This window comes from Urocampus carinirostris, chromosome 11 (assembly GCF_059441175.1).
Source record: "Urocampus carinirostris isolate Australia breed hairy pipefish chromosome 11, RoL_Ucar_1.0, whole genome shotgun sequence".
Classification (NCBI taxonomy): Eukaryota; Metazoa; Chordata; class Actinopteri; order Syngnathiformes; family Syngnathidae; genus Urocampus; species Urocampus carinirostris.
In genome coordinates, this window is record NC_142359.1 from 37,363,065 (window position 1) to 37,380,819 (window position 17,755).

General features: G+C 39.3%; 1 protein-coding gene across 4 annotated transcripts in view; it reads right to left on the bottom strand.

The window, feature by feature from the left end:
* The window catches only part of syt1a (synaptotagmin Ia), a 217,776-nt gene that overhangs the window by 17,053 nt on the left and 182,968 nt on the right, over window positions 1-17,755 (bottom strand). For 3 of the 4 annotated variants that reach the window (XM_088348131.1, XM_088348128.1, XM_088348129.1), the window contains 4 exons: window positions 16,587-16,759; window positions 12,503-12,628; window positions 5,985-6,152; window positions 3,211-3,378 (listed from right to left, as the gene is read on the bottom strand). In XM_088348131.1, the coding sequence (XP_088204257.1) occupies window positions 3,211-3,378; window positions 5,985-6,152; window positions 12,503-12,628; window positions 16,587-16,759 (635 nt within the window). The remainder of the gene's footprint in view (window positions 1-3,210; window positions 3,379-5,984; window positions 6,153-12,502; window positions 12,629-16,586; window positions 16,760-17,755) is intronic. The other variant, XM_088348130.1, reaches the window with a different exon arrangement.

Below are 17,755 nucleotides of genomic sequence, written 5' to 3' on the forward strand. Positions count from 1 at the left end.
CATCCCGACGACCCTACTGAGGATAAGAGGTGCAGATAATGGATGAATGGATAAAAAAAAAAAAACCTTCCCTTGATCGTTACAGATAAACTGTGCGAGCCACTTTAGGGAGCTTTTGTGTGTGATTATTTTAACTGTTGTAGAGGAAGTATAAAAACACGTACAATCTGAGGAGGACACTAGTCAATCCAGAGATGGATATCTTTTTACATCAGAATATTGCATAATAAGTACGGTTTTCTTGAACCCACTATGGTATTACGGTTGCGTCACAAAAAAATACGGTTTTCCGATTATTTTTTTTTTTTTTTAAATAATAAAATCGTAAATAATCGACGGGCGAGAACATTTTTAAGATTAATGAAAAAGAAATTAACCCGCGTCGCCTTCGATCGGCGCCAGGAAAGTGTGACGAGACATCATCACTACGCGACACCCATATATAGGAGTCCGTCAATCCATTCTACCGTATTTTCCGCACTATAAGGCGCACCTAAAAGTCTCAATTTTTTTCAAAAGCTGACCATGTGCCTTATAATACAGTGCGCCTTATATATGGCTCAATATTAAGTCGCAAGGTCTCGCAACTTACGCAACAGCCGCCGACTCGATTTTCCCCCGAACGTGTAGTAGTCCGCGGTGTATGCTGGGATTTATATACAGGCGTTCCATTGGCTAACCAATGTGTCAATCCTCATTTGAATCGATCGCTATTGGCTGAAGTTATTCGGAGCCTCGGATAGGCTAGAGGGCCAAAACAAACCCTGCAATTGTCCGAAAAAGATGTGTCAAACATCAGTTAAATCGATCGCTATTGGCTGAAGTTATTCTGAGCCTCGGATAGGCTAGAGGGCCAGAACAAACCCTGCAATTGGCCAAAAAAGATGTGTCAATCATCAGTTAAATCGATCGCTATTGGCTGAAGTTATTCGGAGCCTCGGATAGGCTAGAGGGCCAAAAAAAACCCTGCAATTGGCCGAAAAAGATGACTGTGAATAGCAAGCTTGCTAAAATACGCCGTAAAGAAACATGTTTCATTAGTCTGTATTTGTAAATATTTTACTCTCCTGGATTTACTTCACTCACGGTTGTAAGAAGACCATGGTTGCGTATCATTATTGAACGTGAGAACTTAGGTGAGATATGCGGCTTTATATTTTCCTGGTATCTTGATTTAGAACGATCTTGATGTTGCTGTGATGAGTTGAGTGAATCAAACTCAATTCCAAGTGTTTATTGTCATATGCACAGTAAAGTTGCGAGCGAAAAAGAAAATAGAAACTAAGGAATGGTTGGCATTTCTTGAACCCCAAGACTTTAACCTTTCGAATGATATTTGAAATGATGCATTTGAGTGACATCGTAGGGACACCGCATCCGCACGTGTCTACGACACGTATTTGCTTCTTTACAAGCTTTGGGAATGTTAAAAGGGCAATAAGTTTGACTGAATCATCTAACTGTTTTGTCGACGTTCCCATTGTTGTAGCGCCTTATAATCCGGTGCGCCTTATCTATGGAAGATATAGGACCAAAAACTATTTCTTGGGGGTGCGCCCTATAACCCGGTGCGCCCTATAGTGCGGGAAATACGGTAGTCAATTTTCATCGTGCTATCATTGAAGCCGTTTTAACTGGGTCAATCAGAAAGAATTGTCAAAGATTGAATCAGTAGTGAAGACGGCAGAGGAAATAATAGGTACTGGCCTCCCGTCCCTGCAATGTACAGTATCTACATTGATCGAACTAGAAAACGGACACTAAAATTATAGACGATCCCAGTCACCCTGCTCGCAGGTAATTTGATTACCTGCCGTCAGGTCACCGTCTTCGCTCCATTGTGAGCAAGACTACACGTCTTAAAGAGAGTTTTTACCCTTCCGCTATTCGTATGTTCAACGGGAATTGATTTAGGTTATTATGTATTGTATTATTATGCCAACGGCGTTTCTCTGACCTATTCTACTCTAGTCTTGTTTTTTACTCTTTACTCTTGTTTTTTTATATATTATTTTTTTTTTAAACTTGTTATTGTATCAAATATTGAAAAGAAAACTATGAGGTTTTTCTATGACTTTGTTAAATTAAATATATTATTGAGCTTTGAAATAACTTTCTTTTGATTATTTCCATCAGTACAGTTAAGGTAAATTGACAATAAACATGAGGTTGTGATTGTGAAAAAAAAAAAGTAAAATATGTTACTTCTTAGCTGCATTTTAAGGCCTGCAGATTCCCCCCCGCTTCGTTCCGGTCCTGAACGGACCTGGACCCTAGCGACTAGGCTTTTTCACTGTCAAAAGTTGGCAGGTTTGATATTGTCAAGAGATTTGGCATCCCCACTTCAAGTAAAACTATAACTCGGATAGAAGACATCTCATAGTTTGTTGGAGATTCACAAAATAAACACTTCATGTGTTTAAAACAATATTTGGTTCTTAATATGCTCTTACTCTAATCTTATCTTATCTAATCTAAATTTGTTTATGAATCCCGATTTGTGTGTGTGTGTGTATGTGTGTGTTTGTGTGTTTGTGTGCGTGAGTGTGTGTGGGTGTTTGTGTGCGTGAGTGTGTGTGTGGTCATATGTGACTTATAGGATCCGAAACGGTTAAACAGAATTCAGTGAAAATTTACATGGTTGTACTTTAGGACTTAGGGAGTGTTTTACCTTGGTTTCGTGTCAAGAACCACCAAAAAAAATTGTTAACATGTGCCTTTGTGTACAAGCAGCATTGTAGGTGCATGCAGGCAAGTGGCTTTTTGGTGCTTTTTTGACAAACTACAGCCCCTTCAACCCTGCCCAAGTAGAATGCCAGACTTGCCTGGCAGAACTAAAACAGTATATCTTGTCTGGCAGGTGGAAGAGAAAGTTTTAGTTTTGCTTAATAAACAAAATAAATTTTCAATTTTGTGTAGGATAACCAAATACATGATCTTGTTTTCCTCCAATTCTTTTTCAAGGTCACATTGTTCATTTATCTAAAACAAAATTTAGTGGTTTTATTTATTTATTGTATGGTGATTTTTTCTTTTATTAGCACATTGGTTATTGATGTATTCCAAACATTGTTGAATGTAACATTACTGCAATATTACGGTATCCGAAGTCTGTTGCTTATTACATTTTTCAGAAGGCAATAAGTACCTGTACCGGATTACATTTGTTGGGTAACCCTTCAGACCCTGTTAATCGTTTTTGGTACTTACCTCTTCCTTCTCTGCGCTCTGCAGGTCTCGCCACTCCTCCGTTATGTGGCTGAAGTCCACCTTGTTCATGGGCACCTTGATGTCGCCAATGGCGTCGTGCTTGGAGAAGCGGTCAAAGTCGTAAACCGTCATCACCAGGGTTTTCCCGCCCAGTTCCACGTAGGGGACCTGTGAGCAAAATTGTGATAACAAGCAATTCTTTGTTACCTTCCCTCTTTCTGGCTTGTTTGTCGTAAGAAGTCTAACAGTGGCAGTTTCTACACTAATAGCGCCTTGGTAACACAGTAACTCCTCTACATACAAACTACTCTAGTAACGGATGAATTTGCGATACGAGATGTCGTTCGAGAAAAAAATTAAGCCAGACATACAAGACAAATTCCATGTTGTGAGAATTTCTAGATGTTACCATTGGAAGGCAATGCCAACATAAGTTCGTCCCACTTTGCACGTGCGTTTCCCACCGTACAGAACTGATCGTGAATACTGTATTGGGTTTTTTATCGCACTCTATAGCACTCCCTTACTCTTCCTTCAATGTGGCTGCAAGACTTTTGACTAATACAAGAAAGTTTAATCATATCATCCCAATTTTAGCCAACTTGCACTGGCTCCCTTTCCGTTTAAGTTGTGACTTTAAGGTTCCGGTATTAACATTCAAAAGTTTGCATGGACTTGCTACCTCTTATCTGATTTTGTCGTGCCCTTTGTTCCTGCTTAAAGCCTGCGCTCGGAAAATGTTGGTCTACATGTGACTTCAAGAGCCAAGAAGAAATACGCAGGCTTGAGAGCATTCGCCATTGGGGCCGTGGTGGTGACAAATGCTCTTTCCCTCGAGATAAGATCTGCAACCTCAGTTGAAGCGTTTAAATCTATACATAAGAAACATATTCTATAGCTATTGATGGATGCCGACCCCATACTTTTGTTTTCCTGTACTTTCCTGCTGCCTGGCTGGTGGCGGAGTGAGGGAGAAGGACAAACTTGGATGAGTCAACAGACCCGCACCAGAACCCGAGACATGTCTTCATCTGTAGTGACCAGCTTGCTGAGATGGGAAGCTGCGTAGTGGCAGTGTATGATTTTTTTGAACAGTTTTAGTCATTAACTGCTTTTATTGTTGATGTCGACTATGTTTTGTGTATTGTTGCCCAAGACACATCAATGGAATAGAGTTTACCTCTTGCGTGGCCCCTTCTCAAAGTTTCTTATTTTCCTCAAGATGGGGCTGTCCAATTTTTCCTTGCCTGCCTGCAAGTGTCAGATCAAGGGGTGTTGTAATTGTGGCCTGACTTCCTCCATGGTCAGGGCTTACAATAAACTCTATTTTTATGTCATTAATATCCAATTATTCATCTAGTTACTGAGTTTTTAGGGTCAATTACTTTTTGAATGTGTTTTTAGTGATCAGGAACTAGGATGATTTTGGGGTGTAAGGAACGAATTCATTGGTCTTCAGTTTTCATACGGGGAAAAGGTTGTTCAAGATATGGGGAATATTACAGGTATATATAAGCCCTGCCCTCAGACGTGATGAGCCAATCATTGTGCGCATAGCCAAGCCAACATTCTCAGAGATTCTCGGCTGGCATTCCCATTCACATTTTAAACTTTAAACTTGTCAAACTGTGTTTATGGGATACCTGGAAATTTGATATAAGGTTACCTGAAAGGCTGGGTAATGGTGTGTATTTTTACCCTTTTCCGAGCCACCTTTAATTCGAGTCGACCATAGTACCAACGTAATGTAGATAATGTGAATAAGGATGTCTACATCCGTGGTGAGGTAAGTCTACATGTATTTGAGGCAACATTTTGTCACTTAGCTGGATTGAAGTATGAAGTAATTTATACTGTTAACATCTCTAATGTCAAGCTGACGATAGCTAACGATGGCCGTTGGTTAGGTCACGTCGCTTTGTTTACTGGGAATCCAATGGTCTTTTCTGTGATACTTTTTGAACATTGGTAATTATATGCGATTGTTATGGGTTGTCTAAAGGGCTCTAGTCATAGTAATGCAATCTTTTGGAGTTTAGATTCGCTTCCCCTGCAGCTCGTCCACTTAATGGAACAGAGTCGTAACTTAGTTACCAACGGATTAATTCCCAATGATGTGTCAGATCAATGACATTGTACCTGTCAGAAGTGTTTGGGAACAGATATCTACAAAAGCCCAGTATATCATTAAACTATGCTTTGTCAGATAAAATGTAGCTTTAAGCTAGATTTAAAGTACAAAGAAAAGTCAATAGCAATGACAAAGCCTATTTTACAAGTTACGTCAAGTAAGGTTAATTAGTTAAAGGTAAACAATTTTGATCTTCTATCATGCTGTTTGAGATGGTGATGACGAGATGCGGTTTACCCGATTACATTGAGATCTGTACAATTTTTCCTGAATCTGAAGCTTTTCATAGACCTTCTCAACCATAAAATCATTAACATTATTTGCAAATGAATAGTTCAGGCCCTTTTGGTGACTTCGAGAGGAAATGTGATCTTTCTGGGATCAAAAAGCATCAATTGCCTCCTGTGAATTGTATGAAATATGACACTTGTCATAGCGCTCCTCACAGAATATTATTTATAAAAACAACAATCAAAGACGGTAATTGTGAAAAAATATAGCAAAGATTCCCAGAATCTGCCATCCCAATATTTGATCCGTCTTGTCAGGAGCTTGTTAATGCGCCAGCTGACCCCTCTCCGCACACCTCACCGAGCATGCAAATGAAAGAGGAAAAAAAGGAAATCCCAACAGGAAACTTAACCTTGAAGGTGAACTGCTCGTTGAAGACGGGGTTGAGGGTCTTGCGGTGGACTTTGGTCTCAAACTTCTTTTTCTTGTCGGGCAGCAGGTAAACTTTGACGTACGGGTCGGACGTGCCGCCCATGTCCATAGCCGGAAGCTCGGCTGCCTGGATGATCCCCACCATTAGCTGAGGGGAGGGAAAATATTAAAAAGATTTGGTTTTTCAAATATGTTGTCAGTTTATAAATAAAGAAGTGCTCCTACACCTTTATGGAACCAAGGCATGATTTTCTGAGGAAAAATTACAGAGGCACACGTCCATCAAAAACATGTAAAAATTAATTCCCATCACCAGTTTCATGAGTTTTCTTTAATGTGTGTAATAATTTACCGCTTGATGGCACTGTGGTTTAGAATGAACGAAAACCAGTGCTGCCACTGCAAGCAGCAAGACGCCAGACAAATATGGTGGGGTAGGAATTCCACCATGTAAAAGAAATACAAATTTCTCGACTTGTGTATTTTTTTTAATAAAAAATTAACACTGGTATGAGAGATTATGTATTTAAATCAATGGTTTTTCTGACTGAATAAAGGTATTTGGTACCACTAGGAGGCACTAAACATTACACACTGTCCCTTTAAAGTGCTAAATTCTCAGGTCGCTTAAATTTACAGTATGAAGTTTTTCCTTATCGTTTGAGGTCACAGTGGCTCAGGAGGTAATACATGTTATTCATTTTCACTAATAATTTTGGCCTCGTTTTTATTTGTTTTTTGTTTTGATCATTTGTCAAGTTTTATTCTATTCTTTCAAGTTTTCAAGTAAAAACAATACTTAAAATGAGCAAAAATTATCTGCCAGTGGATTTTTTTCCTTACCTTTATTATTATTTTGTTTTAATTCTTTTAGTTAAAAAAACAATACATAATTTAGCAAAATGATGTGCAAGATTTTTGCTTAATTTAACATTTTTTGCAGTATTAACTTAAACGTCTTAAATGAAATATAATTATTAAATGTGCAGTACCACCTCATGAGCAGATGATTAGTATATCATAGAGAAAAGAAAATCTGCAACCTTTTCGGTACTACGGACTAGTTTAATGTCTGACAATATTCTCACAGCCAGACCCAACACTAATGTTAGTTATATGACCTCAGAACTGTGCCGCAGACGCGCTATAACCAATCAGCCGCCATGCTGCCGATGACAATTAATTTTCCTCTAAATTTCAGGTTTTCACCATTGTGAGTTTGTATCAGAAAGTGGTGGTGCCGTGGTTGTCCGAAGCTCCGTACATTTTCCGCACCGCTTATATTTTTTAGAGCCGTGGGGGAGTGCTGGACCCCATCCTAGCTGTCTTTGGACAGTTGGCAGGGAACACCCTCAACAGACAACTATCCATACACTCATTTATACATAGAAACAATTTGGACCTGCCAATTAACTTGACAAGCATGTTTTTGGAATGTGAGAGGAAACGAGAGTGCCAGTTGTGAACCCGGGAAGGAACGGTAAAACATGCAAACTTGAGACCGGTGGTTCGAAATGTACCCTTAGCCTTCGAACAGGAGGGCTGACCCTCCAACCACCAAGCCGCCGTATTGCGAGCTTATATATTCCCAGGCGATCAACCACCCAAGTACTAACCAGGCTCAAGCTTCCGAGGTCAGACAAGATTGGGTGTTCTCAGGGTAGTATAGCCTAAACCCGGTCCGATGCTGATTTTGCTAATTGTCAAGTGCCCTGGGTCCATATGATCTGCCAGTTTTCGCTCTCACAATAGGCGACCGAGCAACTGAGTCACTCAACTTCCCATCAGGCGGCCATCAAGACCCTGAGAGCCTGCCAAAGAGGTGGAAAAAATAAAAACTAGGGGCCCAGTTGATGGGGAAATCAATCCTGGAGTTTTTTTAGGGTCTTTGCTTAGAAACCTGTGCTTAATTATTTTCAAGGTGTGATGGCAGGGGGTTGATTTTAGCTTGGAAATAGATGTGACCTGGTACTTGTAATCACACCTGTCACATGTGGCCCTGTTTGCACATCTGCGCTGTTGTTTGCATTGCTCTTTGGTCAGCTACAAGCTTCAGCTCAACTGGCTTAACTGCACCGTTGGATGATTGGTACATAAAACAAAAAGCAAATGCACTGTATCAGCTTTGATGCTATGGTTTGGAATCACTATTTGGTGAGGAAAATCACGTAATCACGGCCAATTCGTCCAGGATATAGGTTAGGGTCTTAGTAATTTTTTACACTCAAACTAAGAAGGCATGTTTTTATAAAAAAACAAAGAGAGAAAAAACATGGTGCTTTGCCAAGAGGGTTGCGTTTTGACATAGGGAACTTTATCATTTACTGTCCTAAAATAAAGTGCAAAAGCACCTCCTCTACATTCTTGGGCAGCGGTGCTTTCATAGGCAGTGTGTCCTCAGTGGTAAAGCATCTGCGCTTCGCACAGGCATAACCAAGAGAATGAGTATGAAGTGTCGACACAAAGTGTTGCAGACTCTCCAGTGACACCATGAAAAAATATTTAACAAGAATGAGAAGATAGGCGGAGAGAAACCAGCATAAGGACAAAAATGAAAGACTCCCGGAAGCTAAGATAAGGAGGTTTGATGAAACATATGTATCAATCAGCTTCACTGCAACCACTGTGTTGGACGAGGAAATACCGGTTTGCTATTTATGTTTAAAAATGTTGGCAGTGGACAGCATGAAGCCAAATAAATTAAGCTTAATTAATAACATTACACAGCAATCACACTGAAAAGACACTTGAGATTTTTGGGGGAAGGCGCAAGAGGTTTTCCTCTTCTGAAAGCGGACGTGACATAAAATATTTGCGATCCCTTAACCACAAGGGTTGTAGGGGCACTATTTCCTGTGGTGTGTCTTGGGCTATTACAGCCAGGTGGTGCCCATCCCACCCAGTCTACAGACTACTATTACAAGGATCTAAACTATGAACTTATCAGTCAGAATATGTTAACAACCATGTACTTTCTACTAATGGGAATATTTTGCTAGCCAAGAATAAAATGGAGTTTTAATATCAAACTCAAAGGCTGAACAAACTAGCTTGCATTGGCTATAGGACAACGCTGCTTGGAAAGTAGCTACAGCTATAAGATACACATTTCAACACCACACTAATTTAATTTATTGTGCTTCATTTGCATTGTTTGCCCGACCTTTCGTCTCATTAGCTCCGCCACGACTTTGGGGGCACGAGCAATTTTCACTGCGGCGGCGGCGGGATGAAAAATGCCAAATTTATCTGATCCCTTCCGGAGGAACGCGGGGAGCCCAAAAAGCAATCGTCCGCATCCGTTGGGTGTTGGGCGAAATTTCCTGAGGATTAGGACTGACGTCTCGGAGGAGGCGAGAGCGATAAACAGCTGCCGTTGTCGCGCTGTCCCTTCATTACGCTTCATCGGTGCCACGCGCCGGGCTTATTAGCGCCGCAGTAGCAGACTGCTGTAAAATATGATTTTGTCCACATGAAAAGGCTTTTCTGTGAAACGACGGCGTAATTTGTCAATGTGAAAGTAATCCTCGGCTGAGTGGTTATAGTGTGTGTTCCTTTGACTTTTACAAGTGTCATTAAGCAAAGCGAGCTCTTTTACTTGAGTGCTGACAAAGGTCTTCATTTGGGAGTCCTGGAGGAGAATTACTGTACTTTACAAAAGGGGTAAGGAGCTCTTTTAAAGGCAATGGCTCTAAACACAGATATATAGGTAATAAATGAACATTGATCAAGTGCACAGCAAAAATAAAGGAAAAAAAAATCCAATATTTTCTTTTTTTTCATGACTGCATTATGTTGTGCAATCGAAAACGAGTGATTAAAAGAACAAGGAAGAATGAAAACCACGGAGGGTCAAGGTAACCCAATTGTACCATTTTTCTACCAAGTTTTTTGCCCACCATTTTGCCAGTTTTTTGTCTTCTACGTACCCTGAGCAGCAAAATGGCTGACAATCATGTCAGCTTCCTCTCGGGGAGCCTCATGTTACGTAAAATAAATACAAATTCCTCAACCTACAAGTATTCTACTTCTTCTTCAAGTTTAGCGGCGAACCTATGAGTATTTGGAAAAAGACACATTTACCTGATAATTAAAGTATTTTTGCTCTTTTTTCCAATTTTTTATTTTATTCTTATGATGACATTATTTTTGAAATACTATGATACACTAAATAATACACAATGTCCGTTTAAAAGAAGTTAAACATGGATTCATAATAGACTGCATTTTTTTGTTTGGGCTTACTTCCCCCTAAAAATGTAAAAACATTCAGAAAACAGGGATTCATTTTTAAATTTGCATAGTGCTAAAATATATTTCTGATTTAAAGTATAACTTTTGCTGATTTACTAGTAGAAAGATAATTCAAATAAAACAATTGTACTTTTATTAGTCATATTATTGTGCTTATTTGACTATATTTACCTTTTTTAATTAAAATAAGACAAATTATACTTAAAATAAGGCAGAAAACAGACTCATAGCCCATTTCAAACATTGCATTTCTAATTTTGTATTTTATTTCAAAAATGTATTATCACAATTTTCAAATTTGGAATAATTTGATGTAATTTAATACTGCATGGCACAAGATAGATTTGGCTCATTTCAAGTTTTTTTATTTTACTGAAAAAACTGCTAGGATCACCTCACCAACCAGGTTTTTTTTCAATATTTTGTTGTTTTGTAACCCATTGTTTGTCTGAACTTTGTTCCTTGCATTTTAATTTTCGTTTTGGTCTTTGTTTCTGGCTTTGATATTGTAAGTTTTGATTTTGTATGGACATTTCAATTTTTTGGGCCTCTTGTTTGTTCTTGCAAGTTTAGATATTGAATACCATCCTTATTTAATTCCTTTTTCCCCTACCCTTGGGTCCACCCAAAGAGCATAAGATATCCTGACAAAAAGTAATACACTTAAAATACAGTCACAAAAAAATACATGTACTACTGTCTACTGTTTTTTTAAGATTTTTTTATTCATTTATTGGAGAAATTATACTTATTGTAAGGAAGATGATCTGCCAGTGGATCAAAAAGATTTCACTTGTTTAAATGATTCATTTGATTAATTTGACAACATTTTTTCCAATGTTCCCATCAGGGCAGGACGGTGTGTTCAGTCAGCTCATCTCTTATCTGTCATATAACATCTGGACCGGCTGATGTCGGTCCTGCATCGTCTGCTTTTAAAAAGTCAGCCAGCAGAAGCAAATAAAGCAGATGGAGATCTGCCAGGGGATGTTTTCCAATCGGGCGGAAATGATACGAGAATACCAGGCAGACCGGAACGCTGGAGTCTCTCTGGAAATTCCTGAGACCAAACAGCAACTTTTGCTAAACAGTCGATGAGGGAAACGCAGGGAAACTATGAATTAACATTTTTGGGGAAGTGAACACAAACTGTTCGATATCTTTTCTTTCCTCCAGTGATCAGCCCAGTCACCTTATCAGTACGTGGCAACAGATTACATATTTTTTAATATACAGATTTTCTGCTCATGAGGTAGTACAGGGAAATCGATTGAATTACTTATTTTGTTTGATGAAGCTGTATAAGATTGCAATGTAATAGATATTAAACAATATCAAAGGCTAAATCTTGCAGATTATTTTGCTCCTTATTCTTTTAATATAGAAAAGGAAATTAAAAAGTTAGAACGAAGAAAAAATATAATTTCACTGAGGGATAATTTTTGCAAATTTAAATGGTGTATTGTGTAATATTTGACTAAAACCAGTGCCAAATGAGCACAGCGTAGTAGCAAAATCCCAGACAAACGGGGCAGCGACTACTAGGTATAGATTTCGCCATGTAAAAGAAATAAAAGTTTCTAGACCTATCAATATTTATAAAAATCACAGTGGTATGATAGTTCGTGTATTTTTCTGCCTAATTTCCAAATTTTCTTTTTTTTAATGAAAGATTTTTGTACCATTGGGAGACACTAAATATTACACATTGTGGCTTAAAAGGAGCCTTACAGAATTTTGAACTTTTTTAACTTGCTGCAGCCGTCTCCTGGCATTTGTTAAAAATGCAGCCTCTGTCAATCTTCTAAAAATACTTGTGCCTTGGCTGGAAAAAAGCTTGAAAAACACTGCTGTAAGATATCAATATTGAAGGTCGTAAAAGTCAGGGGTCTCATACATGATGCCCGCGGACAGCAGGTTGCCCCCTAAGGAGAGCTACGGTGCCCAGGGACCTGTTCTGAAAATAGCTCACCAGTGCTGGGTCATTGTGATTTTTTTGTAAAATATTGTTTTTAAGTGGTTGACTAAGTCTTTTTAACCTTACTTCCAATAATTAACCTGGTAATAACAGTAAAAACATAGTAATGACAGTTGTAATTTTAGAAATGCATATCAAACTGGGTGAGCTAATTAGAAACAAAAAGTAGCTCACAGCTTGAAAAAAGTTGTTGACCCCTGGTTATTTTTTTTAAGCTGCCCTCAACATACTGAGTAAAACAAAACCTAACTCCAGTGGCCTCTTACCGTGTTTTCAGTGAAATTGTAATCCAGCGAGTACTGTAATTTGCCCAGTTTCTGGTCCTCTTTGGGCTCGGCCTCCTTCTCAGTTTCCGTCAGGCCCGTCTCGGCATCCTCCTCATCCTTCAAGGCCTGGAGGAGACACCCACCAAGAGTCAGTGCCGCCTCACCAGTGCGCCGGCGCCGCTCCCCCCTCCACCGGCTAGGCCGACCATTTCCTGCAAAGGCTGCCGCTCATTTTTATGACGTTTGAAGGGAGGGGGGGATGTAAGAGGCAGGGGGGCCAAGCACTAAAACATCGCAGTTAACAGGATGGGAGCATGCTCCGAGATGCAGTAAAGCCTCGCTCCCCTGATGGCGCGTCTGGTGGACACCCAAATGACAGCAATGGGCAAGCATTGAGAAGACAAAGAAAGATAGAGAGACGCAGAGAAGCAAAGAGACGAGAGAAAGAGTCTTCTGGAAAGAAATCACAGTTGCGTTGGTGTCAGTTCAAGTCAGATAAACTTTTTTTCTGACGGGAGTGGTGGGGCTGGGTTAGCGGTAGGGGAGTGAAAGTAATTGTGGTGGTGGTAGCCACAGCATGCGATCAAAAAGGCAGAAAAGTCATTCACGTAGCATCAATAGTTGCCCTTCCAAGAGGTTGTTTTGTTTTTTCTTCTGCTCATTTCGCATGCATGGCATTCCCTCTGGTGCTCTTGTGTCACATCCTTTTTTATTAGAATAACAGGTTGAGATATCGTCAGCAGCAGCATCCTCCTCATTGTCCTCAGCTGAAAGCAGAGGTCCTCAATTGGGGCGCAGGGTAAACTTAAATGTAATTACTGTGCTACAAATTATAGTGGGCTACATTTGAAGTTTCAAGCACGAAAATATACATAATTTTGTTTTTTATGTCTTAACTTTATACCTGTCAACTTCAGCCTATTGCTCCCATTATTAATGATGGCAGTTCCCCCTGTTAAGCGGTAATAGACCTTACGAACACAGCGCAGCACCACTTTTCTCATAGCAAAACAGACTATGTGAAATTAAAAACAAAGCCAATTTGTAAAAACGTTATTTAGGATAACATTTGCTAGTTTTCTTATAATATGACAATAGTGCAATACACAATGACTATTTGGTCTGCTACCAGTGACCAGTAGGAACATGATTAGAGCCGAAGTTGGTGTAACAAAAAACAAGTTTAAAAATAAATCTCATACAAAATTATTATAGGGTGTATTAAATTAGAAATTTGAAAAAAGACGTATAAAATAATCTGGCAGGTCTGTCACTTTACCGTTTTGAGATATTTTCAGGTTTTTTTTAAAGCTTCGTGTGGTTTAACAACAGAAAATTATTTTTACTAGAGCCAATTGCTCAGTAAGCCAAATGGGAGAGCATTAGCCAAATGTCCTGTCATCAGAAACGCAATGGCTGCTTTTATCAGTACATTTTTGCCCTTGGTGACTATTTTAGGTTCATGCAATAAAAATTAAAATCATTGGGTAAAAAAAAAACAACAATGTATTGAATGCATATTTAGTAGAAAATGCTACGTTTTAATATTATTCGGCAATGTTTTTAAGAAAGACATTACCACTGTATTTGATATAAATGTATAAGTATAATTTTGAAAATTCCTGGAAAAATAAAAATACTGCAGCCACCGACCACCGACCATTCTAAGCGGCTGAATCCAATCTACTATTCGCCTGGCAATGCCAGGGCATTTTGCTCGTGAATAAAAAAATAAGGTCTGAAAAAGTGATAACAAGAATCTGTAAAAATAATGTTTGGATTACTTCCATTTCTTGGTTTATTTTTCTATTTTCAGGGAAATATTTTGCATACATGATAATTTTCACAGGCATTTTCTCCCTGGTTAAATTGAGGACCCCTGCATGGATGATTGGTCGCCATCCATTCTCTGGAGCCACCTCTTATGATCTTGCAAAATCCAAGCATCATGCCAGCAAAGGGGCGGGGTGCCGTTCTCTGGAGTCAATCGTCCAGTCCGCTCAAGTGAAAGCAAAAGGCTGAACGACGACGATTGGTCACCGAATTGGTCTCCTGCTGAGAACCCTACCCCACAATCTAATTGACTCTTGGACAGATTTGTGCAGGATTCTCGGCGACCGATCGGCGTCGCTAAGTCCTATCTTATCATACGTGTAGTATATATGCAGCGTGTACGTACATATATGCAATCCAATAGTTGAATGTGTAGTATATGCATATTTACATATATGTGGGCTCAACGGGAGTTATGCTGTCATCAAGAGACTATCAGAAAACGGTCAAAACATCAGAGCAGCAGGCTTAAGAAAATCCAACAGCAATTGGGAAACCTACCGCCAGCGACCATCCCGCACAGTCATCAGACACAACATAGATAAGGAGGACATAGAAGGAAGAAACACAAATTAAAACAACTACACACTGGCGTCAACAGGAGCAACATCGTGAGAAATGAAAACCAGATTAAATTTGTCATTTGCCGGGGTGTGTGTTATTTTATTACCTCGTGAGGTCCACATTAGACAAAACCACAAAGGTTAGAGAAATCCAAATATTCAATTTTTTGTTTGAATATATAAAGTATCAACAATTTCAATGAGACGCTAAAGCAGAAATCAACATTTTTCCCTACGATGATATGTTTTATGCTTCCCTATATGCACCCCCTTGGATGTAAAAACACTTCATTCATTGAAATAAAACACTATTGATTAAAATGATAAAAAACCGTGTGTTATTAATTTTTTTTGTAGCACTCCCTTGAAGAAGCTGCCAAAGTTGGCAGTTAACGGAAGCCCGGATGAAGGTTATGCAAAAGTAGTTGGTCCTGGTGATGCTTTTAGTCATTATGTCTTTACCACTCACAACTGAAATTCAGGCATCTCCCACTTTTTCCCCACTGTTTCCTTCTCTAACTACTCACGTTAGCCAGTTAGCTCTATTCTAGCCGCTATTTTTACCTGCACCAGCTTCGTCCTACAGTTTTACTTGCCTTCCACACCAATTCACATGGGCAAGAGCAACTAGGGTACGAGATTCAGGTATCTACCGCTTTTCACCGCCCCCTTTTCCTATTGTTCCCTTCTCTAGCCACTCATGTTAACTACTTAGCCGCAGGAGATAGCTCGTTGCTGGCTGCTATTGTTATTGTTAGCTGCTCCTGTTTTGTCATATAGTGCCACTTGCCTATCACAGCTAGTCACATGGGCAAAAGTAGCTCAGCTCCAGGATTCATACATCTTACGCTTGTGATCTCCTCTTTTTCCTATGGTTTCCTTCTCTAGCCACTCATGTAAGTCACTTAGCTGCAGGCTATGGCTTACTGCCAGCCGCCATTGTTATTATTAGCAAATGTCGTGGAGTTTAATGATTCAAGGTCTCAACACTTGATAAATTCACATTTTTACTGGCCTATCAGTAGCTTCTCCCGCTAGCCACTAAAGTTAGCCATACACTTTAACTCTGTCCAACTTCAGCTATTGCCTATCTTCAGCCACTCCGGGTATATCTAGCTTGCCCCGACTTTTGTCATACGCTCGCAGAGAATAAGACCACTTTTCATGTTATGTTGGTTGCCTGAAATGATCTTGGCTCATGCAAGAAAATATATATAACGCACATGCTCCATTCTAATCTACAGAACCTCTAGTGGTAATTTATTACACCCTTTCGCTTCAGGACGCAAAATTATCTTTTTTTTATCCATCTTAATTTTGAGACTGGGTGTTGAGTGAACATGAGTTGTTTCCTGAGCACGGGTAACTTCAACATTATTTTCAGCAATAAAATGGCTGCCCCCATAAGCGAATAAAACAGGTTATATTCTCTACACTATTCATTAAAATGCTGTCTAGGGGCCCATTCAACATAATTGTTAGGAAATCTTTTTGTGTTGACTTCCGCTTTAAAAATGAAAGCTAATTTGTTAGCTGGACTCACAGTGATAAGAGATAACCGTACAGGAATTGAATCTAAATGAAAATTTGGAGTTTTATTCTGTGTTTGCTATTTATATTAGCACAGTGTCACTATATGAAAAAAAAGGTAAACGCTGGCTGCTTCCATTACGCCAACTGGCCGTTACCTCGGTTTTGGCACCGTCCTTGACGTCCTTCATGTTGATGGCATTTTTGCCTTTGTCCTTGCCCTTCTTCTTATTCTTCTTCTTGAAGATCCACTTTTTGCACACGCAGAAGCAGCAGGCCAGCACCAGGATGATGGCCACGAAGGCGATGGACACAATGGCCCACGAAGGCACTGCCCAGACAACACATTGATATAGCATTAAAGTGTCCGCCACCTGCTGTCCCCTCCAAAAAAAACATGAGTTATGATAGTTGGAGTACAAAGTACATTTTTCTGAGAGAAGTATTCCTTATTTTTTGCTTTTAATTTTGGAGGTAGGTGGCTACTGTGCAAAAATCAATGGCCCGTTGCCGAAAAAAATCAATATGCTCTTTCTTCCCGAGAGAAAATAATAGTTGATGCTTGGAAATAAGTGTGGTCTGTATGAATTCTACAAGCCACACATCACAGCAATCAGCACAGCCTATTGTTGTACATATTTATACATACTGTATATATATTTATACATACTGTATAAATATTCATATATACTGTATATATAATTTATTAATTGCCCGTTAAGAGTGAGTTGTGCCACCTTTGACAGTGATGAGAGAAATCAAACGTGTACGATAATTGGTAATGAGTCTTTCAAAACGCTGCGGAGGTATTTATCCCACCCTTTATTGCAAATTGTTGGATAGTTTACTGATATTTGACATATTGGAGGGTTTTCTATCATGAACTACTTGTTTGAGGTTACACTAGAGAATCTAAATTGGATTTAAATCTGACTTTGATTAGGCCACTCCAGAACCTTCATTTTTTTTTTTTTTAACCATTCAGAGGTGGACGAGCTGGTGTGTTTTGGATTGTTGTCCTGCTGCATGATTCAAAAAACACTTGCGTTTTAGGGCCTGACGTTCTGCTTCAGGATATTCAGCTAAACACCAGAATTCATTATAACAGCAACCACAGCAAGGTATCCCGGTCCTCAGGCAGCAGAACAGCATCTATTATTCAAATAACCCTCCTCTTGTGTTAAGGTCGCTCATGATTTTAAATACATACAAAAACCACATACATTGGTTTATTGCATCAAAGCTTCTTGACTTTGTCAGGAATGTCTTTTCCAACAAAATAAAGTAAAACAAATTAAATTCACAAAATTATAAAATACTAGAATCA